Here is a 25,466-nt window from a genome sequence, read left to right on the forward strand (position 1 = left end):
AAGCATAAGCATAAGTAAGAGACTGGACCCTGGGGGAACGTGGGGAAGGGCGGGGACAGTGAGTGTGGGAGGCAGCGTAAGGCTTTGTGGCCAGTGGCCCCTAGGAGGCATCCAACGATTCCAGGGTAGAAGCCTCATTCGGGGCTTCCAGCCAGTGTCCCTAGGCCTGCGGCCACAGACATCCGGACTGCAGTGAGCTCTGCTCAGCCTTGATCGGCAAGTTTGGCGGCCTCGCGTTCCAGCTGGCGGCACAGCTCCACGCGACCCCGCAGGCACGGCCGGGCCGCAAGGCGGCCCCAGCTGGTGGCTTGAGTAGAAGTCCGCGCGTCCAGCGCCCGCAGCAGGCGCGGCATGTCTTGCAGCAGGCGATAGCGGGGCAGGGCGCGCAGGGGCGGAGGAATGTCACCTTTGGCGCAGAGGCGACTGAAGTAAGCGAGCAGCGGCAGCGGGCGCGGGGCGGCGCGGAGCAGGGCGCGCAGGGGCGCGGAGCGGGCATCCGGGCCGCCGGCGGGGCTCGGGCTGGCGCAGCTCCACAGCAGCAGCACGGTGCCCCGCTCCCGCGCCACGCGCGCCCGTGCCGCCCAGAGCCAAGGCAGCGGGCCCACGCGCGCCACCCGCGTACCCTCCCACAGGTCCACGATCACGTCGCGCCCGCCGCCCAGCGCGGCCCGCAGCAGTTCAGCCAGCGCTCCCACCAGGCGCCGCTGCGCCTCGGAGTCCGCCACGTGCAGGAGCAGCACCGGCCGCGCTCGACCTGGGCCTGGGGGTGGGAGCAACAGATGAACAGGGTGGCGGGCTAAGGGACAGCCCAGCCCTTTCCTCCCACGCCTCAGGGCTACATGATAGGGTTAACTCCACCACCCCCCCTTTCTTCATCTGCGCTGGGGATGGGTACCCAAGGCAGTTTTAGCCTACAGGCCTATAGGGCACCTTTGGGCTAATTAGATAAAGGTGCCCAGGAAGAGGAGAGGGCTAGGGCGCCAGGTGCAGCGCAGGCTGGATTTCTGCCCCACTAGCGTCTGGCCTAGAGACTGGTGCAGTGAACCACCTGCAGAAGGACCTTTGCCCTGCCTTAACCACTCCTGCCCACTAGGGGGCCTGAGGCTCACCGCCTTGGGTAACAGAGAGGGGGGTGCAGCGGCAGGGACAAGGCTCTTTCGGAAGGGAGCCTGGGCGGGGGAGGGATGGGGGCAACTGGCCTAGGAGCCAAGCAAGTCTGAATCCCCAGGTTACCCCCAGTGAGCTTACCTGACAGTGGGCGCTGGCAGGTGAGCACCAGAACAACACCCAGTAGGGTGGTGAAGGCCAGCAGTGCCAGGATCAAGAGCCCCAGGAGCCTATGAGAGACTGAGTCAAGCAGGGTGAGGCCAAGCCCAGCTCCTCAGTGCCCAACCTCCCTCTCACTCCCCCCCCACCAAGAACTCACCATCCGGACACAGGAGGTGCTTCCAGGCAAACTGGACATCTGACCTCCACACCTGAGGGCACAGAGCCCCCCAATCCCTGTAAGCCAGGGTAAACCCTCCTCCCAGGGGAAGTTGAATAAGGCATGGGGATAGTGAAGGGGAATCCCCCTGGATAGGGGATTCCTCCAGCACAGGGTTTGTGTCTGGTCCAGCTCTGGCTGGGCACAGAACAAGGTCAAGAGTGGCAAACTCAGAAAGTAAACCCAGGGACTTCCCTGGCGGTCCAGTGGTTAAGACTTTGCCTTCCAATGCAGGGGGTGCGGGTTCAATCCTGGTCAGTGAGCTAAGATCCCACATGCCTCAGGACCAAAAAACCAAAACATAAAACAGAAGCAATATTGTAACAAACTCAATAAAGACTTTAAAAATGGTCCACATCAAAAAAAAAAAAAAAAAAGAAAGAAAAGAAAAGAAAGAAAGTAAACCCAAAGTTAACCAGAGCATCCATGAGGACACGGAAGGCACAGGCCCTGACTGAAGTAATCAGACACCACTGAGCTCCAGCCCATGATCACCATGCCTGAATGCGGAAACAAAGCACCAGGTTTTCTGATTTTTTTCAAGAGACGCCAGAAATCAACTTTTTAAAATGTGACATCTCCCAATATTTAAGTGGTGGCAACTAATTCCAATTTTGAACACCGTGCTGGCCAAATCAAACATTTTTATGGACTGGATTTGCCCCATGTGTCACCTGTGGTACAGATGACAGGGGAGTATATGCAGCAGAGTGAGGGCAGGATTCCTTACCAGGACACAGCCCCCTGGCCTCAGGAAGGGAACGATGAGGTCTAGTGTCACTGAGCTTGAGCCCTGAGTCTGTGGGAAAAAAGAGCAGAATGACTGTCCCCATAGAGGCAGATCTGGCTCTGTACAGCCCCTGAGCCTTTGCCCATTGCTGTGTTCCTCCTTTCTACCCACCATCCCTACCCAAACCCTGCCCAGGCTTAGGGCCAAGTGCCACCCCTGACAAGAAGCCTTCCCAGGCTTCATTCCCAGATCCCGCTGATCGTTCCCAGATCTGAACTGCTGCACAGATAAACATTAATCAGGCAATCAGGCACTTGTCAACATACTCTGGGTGCCTACTCTGTGCCAGCCCCTGAGGAGCCAAGGCGGGCATGGACATTGTCTCTGTCCTCCAGCAGCTCACAAACCAGGAGGCTAATTATATGCTGCCTCCCTTCTCTGTCCTGCGCACCTGAAGGGGCAGCTTGTCCATTGGAAAGAACGTAAGTTGTAGAGTCAGGAGACCACAGCTAACAAAGTCAGGCTTAACTATTCCCTTTGTGGTTCCTAGCATGTGGGATCTTTGCATGGAGATAGACTTCCTTTCTCCTTGAGCCTCAGTTTCTTCATTTGTGTATGATAGATAATAATCCTTGTTTTACTGGGTTACTGAAAGCATCGAACGGGAATATGCAGGTGAACCCCCTTTATAATACAAAGTACAGGGACTTCCCCGGTGGTCCAGTGGGTAAGACTCCACGCTCCCAATGCAGGGGGCCCGGGTTCCATCCCTAGTCAGGAAACTAGATCCTGCATGCAGGCAACTAAAAGTCTGCATGCCGCAACTAAGAGTCCGCAGGCCGCAACTAAGAAGTCCGCATGCTGCAACTAAAAGATCCCATGTGCCGCAACTAAGACACTGCACAGCCAAAATAAATAAATATTTAAAAATACACAGTGCAATGTGTATTCATTTAGTAGTAGTAGCTGTTATTACATTATGGACTCCTTAGGGACAGACTGTGTTATATACTTTTCTTGTATCTCCCAGGGCCTAATACAGAGTGGGAACAGAGTAGGCACTCAATAAATGCATGCTGAACTGATTGCCATCTGTCTACAGGCAAGGATGTGGCTTCACCCTGTGCTCTGGGTGCTGGTTAGAGAGTTGATCAGTCTCCACCCTTTGGGAACACCCTCCACCACCTACCCCATACCCCAGCCCTGCCCCAGACCCCATTCTCCAGCCAGCTGTGAGCAGGTGCTGATGCAGTGGCTCTCAAATCATGGTTAACTCAATGACGTTCTCAGCTCACAAAAATAAATGAGTCCGTGGATTTATCTCTCAATTTTAAGTTATCCCACATGACTTTGTCGTCAATCTTAAGCATGGTTTCGTCTTAAATCTTAAGCAGTTCCTACCACCTGTAGGCTTGGGAGCCCTCACAGAATACAAAACAAGTAAACAAGCTGCATGTAAGTAAGAAAGAACTGAAACAAGCTAGCTATGCTTAGTCAGCTTGGTGCTGTGGTTTTGCGGATATATTTGATGGTGGTTTTTATGTCAGATACACAGAAGAGAGTCTGCTAGTCAAACTGTTTTTAGTTCACATGATAGAGTTAAATCTGTCAGTAGTTTACAGTATTCTGCGAAGAGCACTTCAGCTTCCTGGGGCTCTGCCTCCCAAAGATAGAGGACTTCTGCCAGGAGCCTTGTGGAGGAAGGCAGGAGAGCAGTGGTAGAGGACAGCTGGTTCAAGAGAGGGCATCAGGGCCTCCCTGGTGGCGCAGTGGTTGAGAGTCCGCCTGCCGATGCAGGGGATACGGGTTCGTGCCCCGGTCTGGGAGGATCCCATATGCCGCGGAGCGGCTGGGCCCGTGAGCCATGGCCGCTGAGCCTGCGCATCCGGAGCCTGTGCTCCGCAACGGGAGAGGCCACAACAGTGAGAGGCCCGCGTACGGAAAAAAAAAAAAAAAAAAAAAAAAAAAGAGAGGGCATCAATATAAAATGTGGTGGGAGTTCGAGTGGGCCAGAGAACAGCTGGGAGTGGGAGGGCCAGTCTCTTGTCTCTGTTTATCCCTGTAGGTTCAAAATCGAAAAGGATTAGAGGGACTTCCCTGGTGGCGCAGTGGTTAAGAATCCGCCTGCCAATGCAGGGAACACGGGTTCGAGCTCTGGTCCGGGAAGATCCCACATGCTGCAGAGTAACTAAGCCCGTGAGCCACAATTACTGAGCCCACTCGCCGCAACTAGAGAAAACCCGCGCACAGCAACGAAGACCCAACACAGCCAAAAAATAATAATAATAAATTTATAAAAAAAAAAAAAGAAACTGCTCCATCGAAGACCCCAGTGACTGGCAGAGGAGGCAGCTGAACAAAGGCTGGCCAAGTAAATAAATAACTAGATGTTGTAAGAGATTTGCTTGCCTCCACCTGCTGTGCTCTAATCAACAGGTTCTAGTGGGGGCCAAGCCCTGGCTAGGCCATACCTGGCTGACGCTGTACACAGGGGGCACCATGCTGTCCTGCCCCACGCCTGAGTGGCTCCAGGCAGCACTGAAGGTGGCAGGCATCCTTGAGGAGAAGTGAAGGACCAGCTGCTGAGCCTGGGTATCCATGCTCACGTTCCAGGATGGGGCTGCCAGGGGGTAGGAAAGGGCATCATGTAATAGGTGATGGTTTGTGGGAGGTGATAGGAGCCGGGCTGCAGTTAACAGAGAAGTCAGGGCAGGGATAGAGTTTGGCTTTGCCACAGTTGCATGAGGGTGAAATGGTGGGAAGGGGTCCCAGCCAGGGTCACTTATTGGCTCACCGAATGTCTGGTGGGGGCATTCAACATGGCTGCTGTTTCCAAAAGAGAACTGAGAAATCCAAGAATGGCAAGTCAGCAAGCTCCAGGAACCACGCACACCCTTCTCCCTCCTGTGTTGCCCATGCTTGTACCTTGAAGCAGAGCTGGGGGTGCAAGTCCACCTTCTCCAAGACATACCACTGTGGTGGGAGAAGGGAGTTAGGGAGCAGGGCCCTGGGCCCCAGCCCCGCCCACCCAGGTCCTAGGGAGGCTGTCTCACCCCCTCTGACTCTCGAGCCGTGGCATTGGGGACGTCTTCGCAGAGGGTGTGCCAGCCCCGCCTCTGGCAGAGGGAGGCGTCCAGCTTCAGTGGGCAGCGGAGTGTCAGGGCCATGACCATCTGACTGTGCTGGCTGTGGTCAGTAAAGTTCACCGACTCCCAGAAGTCTGAGCCATCTGGGCAGGCAGCAGGGGCAGAGAGTGAGGCCCAGGAGGCCTGAGCCCCATCCCCAGGGCATCGGGAGATGATATTTGTGAGGGAGCCTGGCACAGCCCTGGTCTGCCTAGGTGCCTGATGAACGAGCATGCCTCCTCCTGCCCCTCCTTTTGCCTCTTCTATTTAGCTGTCTCCTCTCCTTCCTGCACCTCCATTCTGGCCGACTCCTTGCTGCTCCCCCAACTCGAAATCTTCATATCTTTGCTTATGTTCCTCTCAGAATCAGGAATGCTTTCCCCTCCCTTCTCTCCTTTCTAAATCCTGCGCATTTTCTGAGCCCAGCTCAGATGTCACTCCCTTTAGGAGACCTTTTCTACTCACGGACAGCCGTCATGGGCTTCTCCCTCCCCTGAGTTCACACCTTACAGCCTATTCCTTGATTACAACCCTGCCCTGGACCACAGGATGCTTTGTGCTATTCGTTTGTCATGTTTGAGAATCCTGTCTCTGCAATTTGGGCTCAACAGTATGCACAGATGCCACCAACCACTTTCGCACATAATATCGAATTCCAGCCTCATAAGGAGTTGGAAAGCGAGGCAGGGCAAGTATCATTAGTTTATAGATGAGGAAACTGAGGCTCAAAGAAGAAGAAGTGGCAGAGCTGGGCTGTGAGCCCAGGTCCTCTGGTCCACCTTCGTAGGGCATCACCTCCCGAGGTGGGTATTTCTGGTGCCTCTGAACAGTGCTAGTACAACGCTCAATGCTCTGACTTATCGGCAGTCTGATTGCTAGACATGGTAGCCCATGACTTACCCCCGCTGACTCCAGAGAAAGTGCCTGCATGCCTTCTGGGGACTTCCTCCAACGCAGGTGTAGAGGGTGTGCAAGTGCGTGTGTGTGTATGTGCATGTACACGTACGTTTGTGGGGGAGAGAGAGACAGAGAGAAGCTGTGCATGCACAAGAGTCACGTGAGCGGCACTCACAGGCTTCAGGCCAGCTCTGGAAGGGACATTTTTTGTGCCTCACGGTGTCTTCTTGCAGGTAGGACACCTGTGGGGACAGGGGAGCAGGGAAGAAGGGTCAGAGGAATGGCTTTCCCTACGTCACTTAGACTTGAAACTCATTCTGGCTTGACCTTGACCAGATGCAAGCTGCCTGAGCTGGCAGGGCACCGAGGAGGGGAAGAAGTGTGGGGTGTGGGCAACGGTGGGTGGCACGTGGCACTCAGGCACGAACCCCAGACTATAGGAGCAAGATCAGTGAGTGAGGGGCTGAGTCCTATTCTCCCGGAGAGGAGAACATATCCCCACAAAGAGGCAAATCGTGAGGTCCACATTCCTCAACTTTTGCCTTCCCTGGCCTCCACTCTCAGCGATTCCTAAGGCGCTGAGTGCCCCATAGGGCCCCTCCCTCTGAAAGCCCAACACCCAATGTTATCCCCCTGGCAGGTGCTCCCCGCTCCAGGTCTCTGCCTGCACCCTCCCTTTTGTCTCCTCCTGGGTGACAAGGCTCCTGCCTTTCCTGTCTAGTCCAAAGGAGTCTTAACACTAGGCACCTCAGTCTTACAAGGAGAGGAGGAGGACTTCCATGCAGGGCTAGTGGGGATGAGACTTCTGGGGCCATATGGAGCCTTGCAGTGGCCACGAGCCCCCGCTGTGACAGAACACCCAGTGAAGGCAGCTGTCTATTCTGCCTCTGTGCGCTGAGGCCGGGTCTCGACAAAGGCAAGCTGAGTTTGGGTGGGGCTGAGGTTGGACTCACCCCCAGTAATGTGCCATGGTCAGCAGGACACCTCCATCCCTGGCTCTGTGTGTGGCTCACTGTCAGGCTGGCACCAGTCTTCCCTAGCATCTCGTTAACACCAGCCCTTTTAAAACCTGACTTAGTGGAGATATGCTTGACCAATGGTGCTATCTGGGTGGCCTAGGAGTGAAGCCATGGACCACCCACACCTTCTCCTCTGCTCACCTCGATGCACAGACAGGGCAGAAGGAATTCATAAGGCAGGTCTACAGTGTAGCCCCCAGACACAACTTTCTGTGGACAAAGCAGCAAAGGAAGAGAAGAAGAAGGGCCTGAGAAAGAGTAGAGGCACCCTGGAAAACAGCAGGAGAAAACTGGGACCTTGGTCACCACATACCCTACTTTCCCTCTTATCTGAGACATTTCTTTCTCTGAGAAATTTCCTCTCAGGGGGTCTCTGCTCTGTAATCTGACCATCTGCTCTAGGTGTCTCAATATATAGAAAGAGGTGGGTGGGGAGGAGATGGGGAAAGGAATATACATTTATTGAGCCCCTACTGTATGCCAGGGAGGGTGCTAGGTGTTAGAAGCACCAACTCAATTAATTAAATGCTAGCATCATGGTAATCTTGGGAGGCATCATCGCCATTTTAAATGGGGAGAACTGAGGGACTCGGGTACAGCATCAGTCCCTTCAAATGGTACCAACTGTATACAAGGGCATCCGTGACAACTGGAGGTTGAGGTGGAGTGTCAGGGCCTAGGCTGGAAGAATAGGGGACATCTCATTCTCTGAGGAGCAGTGACAAAAGGCAGGGAGATGGAAGGGAACCAAGACAGATGTGACCATTTTGTTATTTTCTCAGGAGAACAGCTTCTTGGGGGAACTGAAAAGTTCTCTTAATGCAACCTGAATCTCACTGAGGGTCCTCTCACTGGGGGTAAGTGCCATATCCATTTCTCTGCTAGGCATTCATGGCTGCCCCAGGTCTCTGCCTGCCCTTTCCTTCCTCTCCTGCCAGGAGACAAGGCCCCCTGCGTTCTCTGCCTAGACCAAAGAAGTCTTCATGCTAGGCACTTCAGACTTGTAAGGAAGTCTTGGACAATCACCACCTCTCTCTGGGACTCAGTCTCCCCATCTGTATAATGGGTAGGTCCTTTCACTCCAGCCCTGTGTGATTTGGCTTTTACAGGCAGATGGCCCTCCATACCTGGGCATCAAAGGGACGGCTCAGCTCCTCACACTCCAGTGCCCACTGGTGGCAAAGACGTACACTGACCTCAGGGCCTGGAGGAACGGTCACTTGAATAACCCTTGCCTCAGGCAGCAAGTCAAAGGAGAACTCAGGCCCTGGGGAGAAGGGGGACTTGGTGGCCTTGTCTTTTGGCCTTAGCACAGGTACCACTACTTGGCTCCACCATCTCCAGTCACACGACGTGCCTACCTCCAAGCCTTTGTGAGCCACGTTTGGAGAGAACTTCCCCTTTCTCTGGATCTGCAGGTTGGGTTCTTTTGGAACGCAGCCCCTTGTGGGAGGTGTCTGGGGAGGGGACGGAGATGTGATGGCCCTTCTCAGACAGGCAACGGCTACTTAGCAGCTTCCTCTGCAGGCAGAGAGCAAGGCTGGGCTGGCCTCAGGCCAGGAATCAGGAACTCTGGCTTCTATTCCTGTCTCTGGAATCCAGGGCACCACAGGAGAGCTGCTCAACCTTTAACGCTCAGTGTCCCTAACTGTGTAATGGACAGAATAGTCTTCTTGAGCTCCACTCTTTCCATCTCTCTTTTATGGCTGGAGAACAGAATGAGAAGCCAGAAAGAGAAGGGCTGTGGGGTATAGGGCAGGGCTGGACCTGGCAGGGAGAGTACCTGAGCAGATGCTGGCATCGTGTGCCTCCTACAGAACCGGAACTTGTAAGACTTTTTGGATTTCTGCACCAGGAGGTGGAGCCAGCCCCACTGAAGACCTGCACAGGGAATGACACATTTACTATCCAGCCCCTCACGGCCCCTCCCCTACCTGGAGATGTGACCCAGTGTTGGACAGTCAGTCATTTTAGATCAGGGAGGGTAATGATTGCAAACTTCTTTAGTCCTAAGTTATGATACAATCAAAAAAGCTTTTTCTCCTCTTAAGTAGAGAAAAACTATGTATATACAAAGATGTTCATGGTAGCATTATTTATAACAGTGAACAATTAAAAACTGTCAATTCTTAAGCAGTGTGTGGGCATTTAGTATGCCCCAGGCACTGAGCTAGGCAATGAAAATGTAGAGTTGAGTAAGACAGATCTTACTTTACAGATAGAAGGTAAAAACAGTAAACTCATAGAACTAAAACATTTTAATCCCAAGAATTGGTGCCAGCTGAAAGGAGAAACACCTTCACAAAGCGATACAACTGAACTCACGAATATCAATCATGGTGTGTGCTGTTTTAGGAGGGCCTAATTCTCTGCTGAGGTTGACAACAGGACAAACATCTCTTCTAGTAGGATAAGTTTTACTAGCGTCAGCCTAGGGCCCCCCCCAAATTCCTCCAATTCCAATCTCCACTAAGAATGGCCCAAAGGACTGTTTCTCATACCCGAAGGATCTGACACCAGATGCAGGCACCGACAGCAGGGACAGTGGCAGAGCCAAGCACACCAAGGCTTTGGGGAGGGGGGAAAGGCCGATAGGGTATGGCGAGGAATCTGGGCAGACCTTCCTGTGAAAGATGAGAAGGAAATCAAATGGCAAGGTCCCAGGAGTTCCCTCCTGCCTCAGAAAAGTTGGACTTGGGGCTGAGCTCTGCCACTTACATCCTGGCCGACTGACCTGGGGCAAGTTACAGACTCCTCTAAGTCTCAGCTTCATCATTCATAAAGTGGAGCTGCTGTCAAGATCAAGTAACATAATGCATGGGAAAATGCCTTACAAAGTATAACAAAATGTACCATAAAACAGGAAGGATCATTGTTGTATTACTGACTGGTGAGGGACCAATTAAGGGAGAGTGCCTGGAGATGTACCTGGCTCTCATTTAACCCTCCCCACAGCTCAGGGACAACTGTTTTCATTGTATAATCATTTCTACTGTGCTGCTATACCCCTCAGAAACTGTGCACTGCCTGAAGCCATGCATGGAGTATGTGGCAGAATTACAACGCAAATCCAGGCTCACCTTGTGTTTTTTCTTTGATACTATGCTACTTCCCAGGTTGAGAACCAAATATTAGAATGGAAGAATGGGGAAGACGAGCAGGGCAGGGAATGAGACTCACCAGTGAAACTGTCATCCTGAAGGCACAGGGCCCAGTAGGGAAAAGAAAGGACAGAAGTATAATTAGTAGGTATTCCCACGAGGAGCATTCTCCCTGGGGTCTTTGCCTCACATCACCTAATTTCGAGGTCCGCAGAAGCCAATAGCCCATCCACTCTGGCTCTTTTCTTCCCAGCTCCACCCTGCCCAGGCCCTCAGTGCACCAGGACCTTGACTATCCCTTCAAGACGGTGTAGAGAACACACTGAGGCTGCCATCAGAGCTCAGGGACTTGGGTAGCAGGAAAGGACAGGCGGAGAGTGGGGAGCTTTACCAGCCTGTGCCAGCCAGGTGTCCCCACCCAGCAGCAGCAGGCACACCTTACCATGTGGGAGGCCAGCAGACAGAGGGTGCTCCAGCTGGGAAGGGAGGGGCAGCCAATACCAGCAGAGGCAGACAGGCCAAGGAGGAGCTGGACGAGAGGCAGGAGCAGGGCTGCCAGTCCGGGGCTCCCCATGGGCTTCCGAGGGGTCAGGGTATCCAGAACATGGCTGCACCTCCTGAAGGTGGGTGGCAGGGCCTTGCCGTGCAGCAGCAGGGAGTGCAGTGCCAGCAGGAGCCCTCGCCTCAGCCTGCCCCTGCCCCGCCCTGCCCCAAAGCTCCTCCTCAAGCCCAACCAGCCGGCCAGGCCACATTCCTTCTCCTCCAAGTGGAGGGACTGAAGGACACTAGCCCCCCAGAAAACCCTACTCCCCTACCTGGAGGGCAAGGGGGCTCCTGCTCTGGCAGAGAAATAACAGGCAAGAGGCCGGCACAGGGTCAGGGGGATGGATGGTGGCTGCACCCACTTCGTAACTCCTCCTACTCCTGCAACACCCTGCAGATCAGACCCGCCCCTTAGCATGCTCCTGGCCTTGAATCTCCCCGGGACACGTCCTTCATCCTCTCACTTAGAAGACTGACAGAGCCATCAAGCACTTCTCTGCAGTGGGTGCTGGAGACCGAGGTGACTGATGCACCACTTAGAGCTGGGCAGGACAAAAAAGCACTATAGGATGCACGTAAACCTTATGTCCCCCTGTGCATCCTGGCTCCCACCTGGCTGACTTTCAGGACTAGGGTCCAGCTTTCTCTCTCTACCCGTTGGCCACTTCCAGCACTTCTGCCAAAGGGCCTCCAGCTTCAAGGATGCACTCATCAGTACAGTCTGCTCAGGAAGTCCCAGGTCTCATAGCTGAGCCCTGGAGCTGAGGGAGTGGGCCCCACGCATTGACCTGGTTTCCTGTGGTTTCCAATGCTGATGAGGCTCCATTCTCTGTGGGGACCCTCCACATCGTCCCATGGCTTCCTCCTGCTCATGGAGCATTTGAACTGCTTCAGCCCTCACCTTGGTGACACACACCGTAGAAAGTTTGGGGCACACCTACTGGGAGAAGGTATCTTGAGACTTATTATCCCTCTGCACATTAGTAGCTTGATCATACCTATCTTTAGGCCAATTCTAGTTCTTAAGTCTTCAGGTCCACTGTCTAAAGACCCCATTGTACCCATTATCCTAAAAATACTCTCTAGCTTTTGAGTTTCTTAGAAAGACCCTTTCTTATCTTTATGTTTTTCCAGTGCCTAGCAATGGATGTCGTGAAATAGGCGCTCTGTAGTTGAATAAATGTAAATTATGATGTTTCATCTAAGCAGCCGTTTATCTATTTCACATTTCATAAGCACTTTCATATTTGATCCTCCTAACCACCTTACAAGACAGGTAAGTGAGAATTATTCATTTCATAAAGAGAGAAATAAGGAAGCAGAAAGGAGAATGATTTGGTCAAGGTCTCCAGCCCAAGGAGCTCCAAATCCTCTCACAGTTCATTTCTCTTTCTACCATCCTTATGGCCTCTCCTCCCCCTGCTTCACCCCCCTCTGCTCCTGGGAACCCAAAAGGGCCTGCCTGACACAGTTCTCTTTTGGCCTTGAAGTCCATCACTGCAACCAAATCAGTAAGATGTGAAGGGAGAAAAGGGTGGTCTAGCCATACTAAAGACAGCTTAGGGAGTCTTCCCCCTAAATTTCACCTAGCCCACAATGGTTTAGATCTATACCGATAATGTGTTTTCTAATGCTGAGTGCGTGAAGTGAGAAACTTGGCTCCATTCTAGAATACTTTTCTCTTTTGACTCCTCTTATCTTCTGACTTGATTCTCACAGTGAAAATATTTGGTTAATTGCTCCCTGACCCTGGCTAAGGTATGGTAGGAGAAGCAGAAAAGAAATAACAGACACATACACACGTGAAATAAAGAACAGAAAGGGAAGAAAAGGACCACATAGAAAAGGCAGAGGAAGAAAGAAGAAAGGGGGAAAGGACAGAGAAAAGGAGGTCTGTACTTTATTGTTTTTTTAGTTTATTGTAGAGCCTGTTCCAAAAAGGATTTAAAGTAAAAAGCACAGCGGGTGAATTCCATCACACCTTGGGGAACGGGGAGGGGGTCAGATCACAATTTGCTGAACTCCTACTATCAGGCTCTGGGCTGTGTGCTTTGCCCACATTATGTCATATTATTGGTACTACAACCCTTGAGGTCAGTCTTACTAAACATCTTACAGACTTGGAAACACTGGGAAGATTAAGTAACTTGTCCAAACACAAAATGGAGAGCTGAGACTCACCCCTCACCCCCGTGTCTTTCTAGCTCTTTCTGTCAGAACACACTGCTTGGGGAGATCTGTGGTTTCTGGGCCCTGTAGTCCACAGAAGTACTAGATTGAGGGGACTTCCCTAGTGGTGCAGTGGATAAGACTCTGTGCTCCCAATGCAGGGAGCGTGGGTTCAATCCCTGGTCAGGGAGCTAGATCCCCACGTGCATGCCATAACTAAGAGTTCTCATGCCACAACTAAGGAGCCCGCCTGCTGCAACTAAGACCTCGTGCAACCAAACAAATAAATATTTTTTTAAAAAATAGATGTCGTGAAGGACTTTAAAAAAAAAAAAAGAAGTACTAGACGGAACGATGTGATGAGTTGGTAGGATTAACAACATGGGGGGGACAAATTGTAATAGTTGGAAAGAAAAAAGGATAGTAGGTCTTACGGGAGTGAGTTATCAGTGATCAGATTTCTAGAACAGCAGGGATTGTTTGGCAAGTGTCAACAAGGGAGGAGTACTTCTGTGGCTGGAATAGGAGGGGGCCAACTGGAGTAAAGGCAACAGAGGTGTGTGGTAGGCCTGCAGCACAGAAGTCCTGTCCTTTTGGAAGGTGGCCAAGGCCTATCTCACCTGTGGTTTGTGTCTGAATGAGCTGATCCAGACTTTACTCTCCAGTAACCTTTAAGTGGGGAGCAAGCCAGGCGCTCAGGAGGTCTTGGCAGGCCCCTACGCGTGCTCAGGTAGAGAGTACACTGTGGGGTCCTTCGGCAGCCATTCTTCCTGACAAAGCCTTACCCATGCATGGACGCTGGTCAGATAATGCAGCAGCGTCTCCAGGCTCTTTCTGTAATGCCAGATTCCCAAGGTCGGTTGGGGCAACTGTGCCTACTGTTTGGGCACCCTGGGCAAGAAGGTCCGACCAATTAGACCAACAAAAACCAAGAGTACACAAGTGTTCCTTTCTTATTCCTGCTCTTCCAGAAGGGATCAATCTCCAGAATACCGATGCAAGAAGTTATGCTTAAGAGAAGAGGAAGGGACCCCCGATCTGAGAGGGGAACACCAACACTACTCATCAAGGGAAGGGATTTTGATATTTATTAAGCACCTACTATGTACTATACAGTTTATATACATTATTTTATTTGATCCTCCCAACAACCCTGGGTGGTAGATGCTATGATCCCCATACGTTAGATAAAAACAGAGGCTCAGATATCTCCCTCAAGGCAAAAGGTAGCAAAATGCCTGGCTAGATTTCTAACCTGAGTCAGTGTAATATCAAAAACTGTTCTTTCCACCATACCACACTGCCTTTCCCATAGACTAGATGCTCACTAAGGGTTCTTCCAAGGCCTACACCCTCTAGCTCTGTAAACATCAGGGGTTAATAACCATTCCTCACACTTGTATAGTGTTAGAGTTCTTAAAGCACCTTCAACAAGATTTTACCTCATTTGATCTTCAAAACAATCCTGTGAATTTGGCAGGGCTGATCTTGGTACCTGAACCTGTCTTCTGATCCAAATACAGTGCTCTTCCCACTAAATCAAGATCCCTTTCAAAGGGAATCTTGTTTACTTCAGGGAATACTACAACCATGAGGCAGGGGGAAAAAAGGATTGGAAAGCCCAAAAAGCAGGATCCCAACAAGCCAACAAGCAGAAAACTAAAATGAACCAAACGCTCTCTTTTCGTGTGGACAATAATTTTCATAATGGGTCTCTCTTTTTTTAAAATTTTATTTATTTTTTGCTGCTTTGGGTCTTTGTTGCTATGTGCGGGCTTTCTTTAGTTGCGGTGAGTGGGGACTACTCCTCGTTGTGGTGCACGGGCTTCTCGTTGCTATGTGTGGGCTTTCTTTAGTTGCGGTGAGTGGGGACTACTCCTCGTTGTGGTGCACGGGCTTCTCATTGTGGTGGCTACTCCTGTTGCAGAGCACGGGCTCTAGGTGCGTGGGTTTCAGTAGTTGTAGCACACGGGCTTAATTGCTCTGTGGCAGGTGGGATCTTCCCGGACTAGGGATCGAACCCATGTCCCCTGCATTGGCAGGCGGATGGTCAACCACTGCACCACCAGGCAAGTCCCTTTATAATGGGTCTTGAAAAGCACTACAAGACTGTAAAGTACCATTCCAGTAATCAAATAAATTTTAAATTCTTTTTTTAAATAATAATTATTTACATCCCGGTTCTTTAAAAATCAGCAATCTGTGCCTGGTGCACATAACTCCATTACCCACTCATTTCCATCTGTACCTCTCTGCTATCCAAATCCTACCCTTCACTCTAGTTCCTTGCTCTGACTTTAGTCTACAATAGAACAAGTTACTTCATTCAATAAATTCAGAGTGGGCTTCCCTGGTGGCGCAGTGGTTGAGAGTCCGCCTGCCGATGCAGGGGACACGGGTTCGTGCCCTGGTCTGGGAAGATCCCACATGCCGCGGAGCGGCTGGGCCCGTGGGCCATGGCCGCTGAGCCTGTGCGTCCGGAGCCTGTGCTCCGCAACGGGAGAGGCCACAACAGTTGAGAGGCCTGCGTACCGCAAAAAAAAAAAAAAAAAAATTCAGAGTGCATGCTGCACACTAGGTACAGAGCAAGCGGTGAGGAAAAGACATGTAAACTAGTAATTCTGTCAGTAGAAGAGATAAAATTAAAATGCCATGTGAATTCAAAGAAAGAACCCTCACTCCTTGAAGTGAAGTAGCCAGAAGGCTCCAGAATTACCATATAAAACTAGGTCTTGAAAGATAAGTAATAAAGAAGTATAAAAGAAGAAAAGGAAAATTTTTAAGGAAACTGGGAAAACATGGAACCAATATGGGGATTCATAAGAGGTTTTCCTGAGACAGACAGTGTGTGGGTGACAGTATCAGGAGGTAAATCAGGAGTGATGCACTGGAACCACACTTTGGAAATGTCTGGAAAGGATTAAGGAATTTTGGTTGTTCAAAAAATAATGGCACATAGGGCTTCCCTGGTGGCGCAGTGGGTAAGAATCCGCCTGCCAATGCAGGGAACATGGGTTCGAGCCCTGTTCCGGGAAGATCCCACATGCCACGGAGCAACTAAGCCCGTGCGCCACAACTACTGAGCCTGTGTTCTAGAGCCCACGAGCCACAACTACTGAGCCCACGTACTACAACTACTGAAGCCAGCACACCTGCAGCCCGTGCTCCGCAACACGAGAAGCCACCGCAATGCGAAGCCCGCACACCACAACAAAGAGCAGCCCCCGCTCGCCGCAACTAGAGAAAGCCCGCGCGCAGCAACAAAGACCCAACGCAGCCAAAAATAAAGAAAGAAAAGACTCATTAGAGAAATGCAAATCAAAACTACAATGAGATATCATCTCACACCAGTCAGAATGGCCATCATCAAAAAATCTAGAAACAATAAATGCTGGAGAGGGTGTGGAAAAAAGGGAACACTCTTGCACTGCTGGTGGGAATGTGAATTGGTACAGCCGCTATGGAGAACGGTATGGAGGTTCCTTAAAAAACTACAAATAGAACTCCCATATGACCCAGCAATCCCACTACTGGGCATATACCCTGAGAAAACCATAATTCAAAAAGAGACATGTACCAAAATGTTCATAGCAGCCCTATTTATAATAGCCCGGAGATGGAAACAACCTAAGTGTCCATCATCGGATGAATGGGTAAAGAAGATGTGGCACATATATACAATGGAATATTACTCAGCCATAAAAAGAAATGAAATTGAGCTATTTGTAATGAGGTGGATGGACCTAGAGTCTGTCATACAGAGTGAAGTAAGTCAGAAAGAGAAAGACAAATACTGTACGCTGACACATATATATGGAATTTAAGAAAAAAAAATGTCATGAAGAACATAGGGGTAAGACAGGAATAAAGACACAGACCTACTAGAGAACGGACTTGAGGATGTGGGGAGGGGGAAGGGTAAGCTGTGACAAAGTGAAAGAGCGGCATGGACATATATATATACACTACCAAACCTAAGGTAGATAGCTAGTGGGAAGCAGCCGCATAGCACAGGGAGATCAGCTCGGTGCTTTGTGACCACCTGGAGGGGCAGGATAGGGAGGGTGGGAGGGAGACGCAAAAGGGAGGGGATATGGGAACATATGTATATGTATAACTGATTAAATTTGTTATAAAGCAAAAAAATAAATACATAAATACATACATAAATAAATAAACAAATAAAAAGAAAGAAAAGAAAAAAAATAATGGCAGATACTAGGGACTTAATGATGATCCAGAGCTGTACTCTTGGTATACTCACTTGCACACAGGGATGCAGGAAGAGGAATGAATATGAGGTAGAAGGCAAAGAGTTAAGTTTAGGACACACTGAGTTGGAAATGATAATCAGGACATCTAAAGGTTGTGTATCTAGAAGTACTGCCAGTACCTAATAGAGACTGAGTACATACCTACTGTTTTTGTTTTTACTTACTTTTGGCTGTGTTGGGTCTTCGGTGCTGCGCACGGGCTTTCTCTAGTTGCGGCGAGCAGGGGCTACTCTTCGTTGCAGTGTGCGGGCTTCTCATTGTGGTGGCTTCTCTTGTTGCAGAGCATGGGTTCTAGGTGTGTGGGTTTCAGTAGTTGTGGTACGCTGGCTCAGTAGGTGTGGCTCGTGGACTCTAGAGCGCAGGCTCAGTACTTGTGGTGGCGCATGGGCTGAGGTGCTCCACGGCATGTGGGATCTTCCCGGACCAGGGCTCGAACCCATGTTCCCTGCATTCGCAGGTGGATTTTTACCCACTGTGCCACCAGGGAAGCCCCATACCTAATGTTTATAGAACAGAATGACTATAACTGTGGAAAGGGCAGAGATCTGCAGTTAGAGATCTGGGCATCATCCAGACACGATAAAGTCAAGTGGGTAAGAGCAAAGGGACACACATCTTTTATTTATTTTTTAAAATAAATTTATTTATTTTTGGCTGCGTTGGGTCTTCGTTGCTGCACACAGGTTTTCTCTAGCTGCAGCGAGCGGGGGCTACTCTTTGTTGCGGTGCGCAGGCTTCTCATTGCGGTGGCTTCTCTTGTTGCGGAGCACGGGCTCTAGGCACACGGGCTTCAGTTGTTGTAGTGCACGCACTTAGTTGCTCCGCGGCATGTGGGATCTTCTCGGACCAGGGCTCAAATCCGTGTCCCCTGCATTGGCAGGCGAATTCTTAACCACTGCGCCACCAGGGAAGCCCAAAACACATCTTCCATGCAATAAATTTTTACTGTGTCAGACTTCTGTGTGTGAAAGGGCCTTTAGTTCACAGATCTCTTTCCCACTTCTATTTTTAACTTCTCTGCTCCACACCATTACATACTGTGTTCATTAGTTGTTTCACATGGATACTACATTTCACCTAGATTGCAAATTTTCTATATGCAGGATACTTTAAAATTCTTTTGGATACCATAAAACAGTATTAGACACATAACTAACACTGTTAACACTGAATGATAAACATGAATATCCAACCAAAAGACGAACCCATAACCCAAGCTGGATAAATGAGAACGGACCATTTGAGAGGTGGAGGTTAAATGTATGGCCCACAGTAGTTCCTGCCAATCAGCTGCAGGGTTGCAACTATGACTTAAGTTCCCTATGTCCAGTTCACTTCCCCACCGCCACTGCCAGTTTTCTCGGGGAGCCTCTACGTACCTCCTAGTGACTAAGGCCACTCAAACAACACACTTTTCACACTCTATCAGATGCCGAACACAAAGCACAGGGGGGACAACGCAGTTGTAACTTTATTGAGGTTTTTTCAATTAAAACGCTTCACAGTAGAGACCACAGCCTGCAAGGGGAGCAGCCTCTCAAATGTTTCCTGCCCCATGACTCATAGGTTGAAGTAGAATGTGATTTATTCCCTATCTCCTTCAGTCTCGGTGGCTAAGGGGTGATGGATGGAAGCAGAGAGAACGACCGAGAAGAGGCAAGGATGAAGCACTCAGAAGGATCTCAACTTCGTCCAGCTGGAATTCGTCTCACAGCTGCTGCCACCCAGTTCCACCAACCAGGAGTAGATTAAGCATAGTTTTGCTACCAGCTGATGGCAACAGAAGGGGCTTTGCAGAACTTGGGCCTAGTTGGCACTCGCTGCCAACATCGCGGCTGCCACAATCACCGAAGGGGGTTTTAGAACAGATCCTCCACCCTCTCACTCCACTGCATGGGAGGCCCAGGCTTCACCTCACACAGTAGTTCATCAAGCAGGCTTCATGTACGCTTCTTCTCCTGTGTGCTGGTGAACCAAGAGTCTAGGAGCTTCTTGCTGTAGTATAACTGCCAGGCATGCACTTGGACCACCAGCACCAACACCAGATACATGACGGAGACGGCAGAGAAACCAAAGAGGAAGCGGTAGGCCTTGCCATGGCGGTAGAGCTGCTGTGCAGCAGGGAACATCTCCATGCTGCCATATATGAGGGGAGCGATGGAAAAGAGCCCCATGCTGATCATGGAGAGCACCAGGTAGCTAATGTTGTTGCGGGGGAAGGAGAGGAGGCCCAAGAGGGAGGGCACAATGCTCAGCAAATAGGGGTACTCCCACTGATAGGGCATGGCCACCTGATCATGCGACAAGAGCCTCAGGTGCCCCACGCTCATCTTGGCAACCAGCAGCAGCCATACGACCAGATGCACGTAGATCAGCTTCTTGATTTCATACTTGAGGGTCACACTGTGGGGCAGAGCAGAGGGAGAAGTACCTTTCATTCAAAATTTTCTGACCACCAACTCTATGTCAGGTAACTATCCTGGACACTGGGAAACAGACGTGAATAAGGAATAGTTCCTGCCTGGAGGCTGGGAACAAGGTACACAGGAAGAAAAGAGCAATTAGAAAACGAACTGGAAAAACTCTAGTAAATCTATGTTGCAAAATATATGGAATCACAGGAAGGAGTAACGAATTCTGATTGAGATGAGTTGACCGAGAAGGCTGTCTGGACAAGGGTGTTATCTGAGCTAGGCTCTGAGATGCGGGTGGAGATGGACATTCGAAGCAGAGGTAACAGCATGCAGGCAAAAAGGCATAAGCATTTGTGTTCCAGGAGAGCAAATGGTTGGGTGTGGAAGGACTACACTGCGGTGGAGAGGGGAGTAGCAGGATATGAACTTGCAAAGACTATCACTGAGTCACTTTAAAGACAGAAGAGCAACTCAGGGCTGTGTTTAGAAAGAGAACTCTGGGGAATTCCCTGGCGGTCCAGTGGTTAGAAATCTGGGCTTTCACTGCCAAGGCCACAGGTTCAATCCCTGGCCGGGGAACTAAGGTCCTGCAAGCCCCATGGCGTGGCCAAAAAAAAAAAAAAATGAAAGTGAACTCTGACTGCAGCATAGGAGAATAAGCCTATGGAAGGAGGTATTGGCAGCAAGGAAACCAACTCAGGCTGCCCATACTTCTCCAGCTAGAGTACATTTTTCGTCTAAAGTAAGGATATTTTCTCTTATTCTTTGGATTCCCTCAGGTCCTAAATACATCCCCTTCACACCTTCATAGAGCAGAGTTTCTGCTCTAGACAGGCATGAAAACACTGGCTTGAGTTGTGAGGTGCCCTTTAGACAAGGGTCTAAGGATAAGAATAAAGTGAGGTTTCAAAGAGCTTGTCATTCTTTAAAACTGTGGAGAAAAAGACGTGGAAAAGATTCTGGGAAATTTCAATGGATTTAAGTAAAGAAAATCTCTAAAAATTTTTTATTTTTTAGAATATTCATTATAGAAAGTGCAGAAAGGTGGGGCGGGAAGGGAATCAGTCACTTGTAGACTTCAAGCTCCATGAAGGCAGGGACCAGTTTTGTTTATCAATAAACTTTTTTATTGAAGGTATAACATGAATACAAAGACGAGGGCTGCTTTCGCTATTCTATCCTCAGGGCCTAGCACAATGCCTGATGGGTAGAAGCTCAATAAATATTTGTTGAACGAATAAACGAATGTAGAAATATCCCGTATGTGTGGGGTTTCATAAAACTCATGTGAGGCAGAGTAAGTCTGGACTTCAAGGTCCAAATCCCCAAAACAACCCAAAATATAACAGCTACCGCGTACTGGGCAGACTTATGTGCTAGATCTTATGCTACGCTCTGTACGCGATTATTGGCTCACTAATTCATCACCAAGACCGAAAAGGTAGATTAATTTTCCCTTGCCAGATAAGCAAACTGAGGCTCAATTAGAAATCAGGTTCCCGAGGTCAGAGAGCAGGGCCAGCATCGCCGAGACACCGGAGCCCAGGCGGGGCCGAACCCCTCAAGGCACAGCGGGATCAAGGGGTGGAGCTCACAGGAGCGATAGGGCTTCCCGGGATTGGGGGCCGACCCCGGGCCGTCGCAGTAGAAGGGGACTTGGCAGGTGCGCGAGAGCGGGCTGGGGAGCAAGACCTGAGGCCGGGCCGGCGTCGCGTCCCAGGCCCTGCGAGCTCCTCGCCTCACTTCATACCTCATCTGGTAGTGCGTGGCGACGCGCTCCCGGTGCTGAAAGTCGCTGCCGTCGGTACCGGCCGCTCGCGGGCCTGCCCGAGACGCCATCTTCCCTGTCCAGAGCCCTAGAGCCCTTCACGCCGACCAGCTTCAGCGACTAGACCACCACCAACACGCCTGCCAACCCTATGCGCACCGCCTCAGCCCCGCCCACCCAACAGCCGAGCGGTTCTGTGAGGACAACTTCCGGCCTCTCTGTCTCCGGAGGACCGACTCTGTAGTCACGTCCCTGCGCACGCGCACATATACGCACACGCTTTTCTTCTCGGCCCCGCCCTGTCCGTCTCTCACCAGCATTCGGAGCGCGCAGAAAATGAAGCCCTAGCACGTCTTTCTTTTTGCCAAAGTCGGGAGCTGATACTCCAGCCTCTCGAGCACTTACACTTTCTTTAATTCGAGTTTAAGACGTCTCTGTTCCCACTTCACAGATGGAGACACTGATGCCTGGAAGGTTTCTGTGACTTTCCCAAGAGCGTGCCATCTTTCACACTCAAAGTCTCAAAGTATCTCCCCACAGATTAATCTTTGCAAGAAGAAACGGTAACTTTACAGTGGAGAAAACTGGCACGCACGCCCTTAACTAAGTAATCAAGTTAACTTGTCCAGAAGTGAGACAAACTGACTCCTTATGCCTCCTGCTAATATTAGGGACATAGCATCACTGAGGTGATATTCTTGCCCAAAATACTTAACCTGAATCTAATCATGAAGAGGTGACAGATAAACTCAAATTGAGGGACATTCTACAAAATAACTGGACTATACTTTTAAGAAATGTCAAGGCCATGAGAGAAAAAAATTAGGTAGAGGCAGAAAGCAGAGTAGTGGTTGCCAAGGAATGTGGTGATGATGGTTGCACAACTGTATGAATATACTTCATGCCACTGAACTGTATACTTAAAAATCGTTAATTTTGGGCTTCCCTGGTGGCGCAGTGGTTGAGAGTCCACCTGCCGATGCAGGGGACACGAGTTCGTGCCCCGGTCCGGGAGGATCCCACATGCTGCGGAGTGGCTGGGCCCGTGAGCCATGGCCGCTGAGCCTGTGCATCCGGAGCCTGTGCTCCGCAACGGGAGAGGCCACAGGAGCGAGAGGCCCGCGTACCGCAAAAAAAAAAAAAAAAAAAAAAAATCGTTAATTTTATGTTATGTACATTTTACCACAATAAAAAAAACACATAAAACAAGAAAATTTCAAAATTGTTATCTGAAAAAACTGAAGTATCTTTTTATGTTTGAGTCATTTGTATTTCATTTCCTTGAACTGTGTTTGTATCCTTTGTCCATTTTTCTACTGCCCTGTTGGTCTTGCTAATTTATATACAGATGGCAGAGAGAGAGAGAGAGAGAGATGACCTCTTGTCTATAATTTTAGTTGCCATATATTTTTCCTATTTATTGTATGTCTTTTGACTTTACTCATGGTGTTACAATTTTAACATGCAGAATAGTTTTTTCATAAGGTTGAATATATAGTCTTTTCTTTTTTGGCTTCTCAATTTTGCTTCATAACTAGAGTCCTTCTCTGTTCCAAGGTGCTCAAATGATTTTATGCATTTCAGCATTTGAGAACCACGCTCAGACATCTGCCTCCCAGACTAGAGGTGAGCACCTCAAAGAGAGGGGTAAGAACCGAGTCATCAGGACTTCTCTGGTGGTGCAGTGGTTAAGAAAATGCGTGCAGGGGACACGGGTTCGATCCCTGGTCCAGAAAGACCCCACATGCTGCGGAGCAACTAAGCCCGTGCGCCACAACTACGGAGCCTGCACTCTAAAGCCCTTGAGCCACAACTACTGAGTCTGTGTGCCGCAACTACTAAGCCCGCGTGCCTAGAGCCCGTGCTCTGCAACATGAGTAGCCACTGCAATAAGAAGTCCGTGCACCGCAACGAAGAGTAGCCCCTGCTCACCGCAACTAGAGAAAGCATGCGCACAGCAACGAAGACCCAACGCAGCCATAAATAATAAATAAATAAATAAATAAATAAGAAATGCTTGCTGAATACATAAATTATGAATGAGCCAAAACTATCCTCTTGGGGGCTCCCCTGGTGGCGCAGTGGTTGAGAGTCCGCCTGCCGATGCAGGGGACACGGGTTCGTGCCCTGGGCCCACGAACCGCAAAATAAAACAAAACAAAACTATCCTCTTCTCCTAAGCACTGTGAAGAATCCTCAGGTTCACCAAGCATTCCTCCATCCCCCACAGACACCCTCTGGCTTTAGCTTGTGCTTATCTTTTTCTTTTCTGTGTGTGATTTCCATGATGTTCATCAGGGCTTCTGAGTCAGACTGCTTCTGAGTCATCCATTGGCTTATCATGAGACACTAGGCACATGTTAGATGTTCAATAAATATTTGAGGCATGAACGTCCAAGGGAGGGGCCCCAACCCCTTCCCCAGAACTTCCTCCCTGAAGTACTGGTACTTCTCTTCTGGCTCTTGGTCTGTCTTGAAGTTTCGTGATTTGTGTTCCTGTCTCCTCACCCTGCTCATTCTCTTCTCAAATCCTTTGCACTGATGTTTCCTTTGCCTTGAATGCCCCCAGCCCACCCCCAGGACTTCAAAAGACTGGATTCCAGTGCCGGGTGGAACACTATAGTCTGAATGTTTGTGTCCCCCACCCTTGCCCCCATTTGTATGTTGAAACCTAATCCCCAATGTGATAGTATTTGGAGGTGGGATTTGGGGGTGGTGGGATTAGTGTACCTATCAAAGAGACTCCCTTGCTCCTTCTACCAGGTGAGGACACAGACAGAGGACAGCTCTCTGTGAACCAGGAAGGTCTTCACCAGAGACCAGAACTACCAGCACCTTGATCTTGGACTTGTCAGCCTCCAGAACTATGAGAAATAAGTTGCTTATTAGCCACCAGTTTATGGTATTCTGTATAGCAGCCCAAACAGACCAAGACACTCCAGGTCTTGAAAAGACTGACTTCTCATCAGTCAGGATTTAGCCGAAAGCTCACCTCTGTGGCCTTTCCTTTTTTTTAAAAAATTATTTATTTATTTATTTATTTATTTTTGGCTGCATTGGGTCTTTGTTGTTGCACACGGGCTTTCTCTAGTTGCGGCGAGTGGTGGTTACTCTTCGTTGCGGTGTGCAGGCTTCTCACTGCGGTGGCTTCTCTTGTTGCGGAGCATGGGCTCTAGGTGCATGGGCTTCAGTAGTTGTGGCTCGCGGGCTTAGCTGCTCCGCGGCATGTGGGATCTTCCCGGACCAGGGCTCGAACCCGTGTCCCCTGTGTTCGCAGGCAGATTCTTAACCACTGCACCACCAGGGAAGCCCTGAGGCCTTTCTTAAGCCCACAGGCCAATCTAGCTCTCCAGCCATTTGCTATCATATCACCTTGTGTTGTTTTCTTCCCAGAACATCATTATCTGAAATTATCTTGATTATTTGCATATTTGTTCATGGTCTGAGTTCCCCCTTCCTCCAGGAATGTCAGCTCCTTGAAGTGTGGGACAAGGCTGTGTTGTTTCCTGCTGTATTCTCAGACCCTAGGAGGGCTGGCACACGGTAAGTGCCTAATAAGTATTTGTTGAGTGAGTGAATGATGGTTGCCTGAAAGCTTTTATAGGGAAGGATTTAGATATAAGTAATAGGATGATGATGATGATGATTAGCTATTTATTGAGCCTGAAAGGTGCACTAAACTTTATATCAAGTACTTTTCACGATTATCTCATTTAATCTTCATGACAACCCAGTGGGGTAGGAACTATTTTTAATCCCCATTTGTTAGATCCAACTGAAGCTTAGATGAGTTACATCACACAGCTGCTGGTTTTCAGAATAGGGTCCCTAAGTAGCCACAGTGTCAGCATCACCTCGGAAACTCTTAGAAATACACTTTCTTAGGCCCCACCCCAGACATACTGAGTCAGAAACTCTGCGGTGGAGCCCAGCAATCTAA

At 49.9% G+C, this 25,466-nt stretch overlaps 2 protein-coding genes across 2 annotated transcripts; both read right to left on the reverse strand.

Annotated features, from left to right (window-relative positions):
• Positions 1 to 54: 54 nt before the first annotated feature.
• IL17RE (interleukin 17 receptor E) lies at positions 55 to 11,036 on the reverse strand. The gene is made up of 16 exons (XM_082639687.1): positions 10,801 to 11,036; positions 10,438 to 10,453; positions 9,759 to 9,881; positions 9,041 to 9,138; positions 8,619 to 8,778; positions 8,385 to 8,524; positions 7,399 to 7,467; positions 6,414 to 6,480; positions 5,270 to 5,445; positions 5,142 to 5,189; positions 5,011 to 5,059; positions 4,688 to 4,836; positions 2,217 to 2,285; positions 1,427 to 1,478; positions 1,249 to 1,347; positions 55 to 760 (listed from the first exon to the last, which is right to left on the reverse strand). The coding sequence occupies exons 1-16, from the start codon at positions 10,930 to 10,932 to the stop codon at positions 204 to 206; spliced, it is 2,004 nt and encodes a 667-aa protein (XP_082495813.1). The 5' UTR covers positions 10,933 to 11,036; the 3' UTR covers positions 55 to 203.
• Positions 11,037 to 18,797: 7,761 nt separating this feature from the next.
• JAGN1 (jagunal homolog 1) lies at positions 18,798 to 21,715 on the reverse strand. Its single transcript, XM_082637526.1, has 2 exons — positions 21,509 to 21,715; positions 18,798 to 19,747 (listed from the first exon to the last, which is right to left on the reverse strand). Exons 1-2 carry the CDS (start codon positions 21,595 to 21,597, stop codon positions 19,285 to 19,287), a joined length of 552 nt encoding a protein of 183 aa, XP_082493652.1. The 5' UTR covers positions 21,598 to 21,715; the 3' UTR covers positions 18,798 to 19,284.
• Between the last annotated feature and the right edge of the window lie 3,751 nt (positions 21,716 to 25,466).

Source organism: Mesoplodon mirus, assembly GCF_964341445.2.
Source record: "Mesoplodon mirus genome assembly, chromosome: 12".
Classification (NCBI taxonomy): domain Eukaryota; kingdom Metazoa; phylum Chordata; class Mammalia; order Artiodactyla; family Ziphiidae; genus Mesoplodon; species Mesoplodon mirus.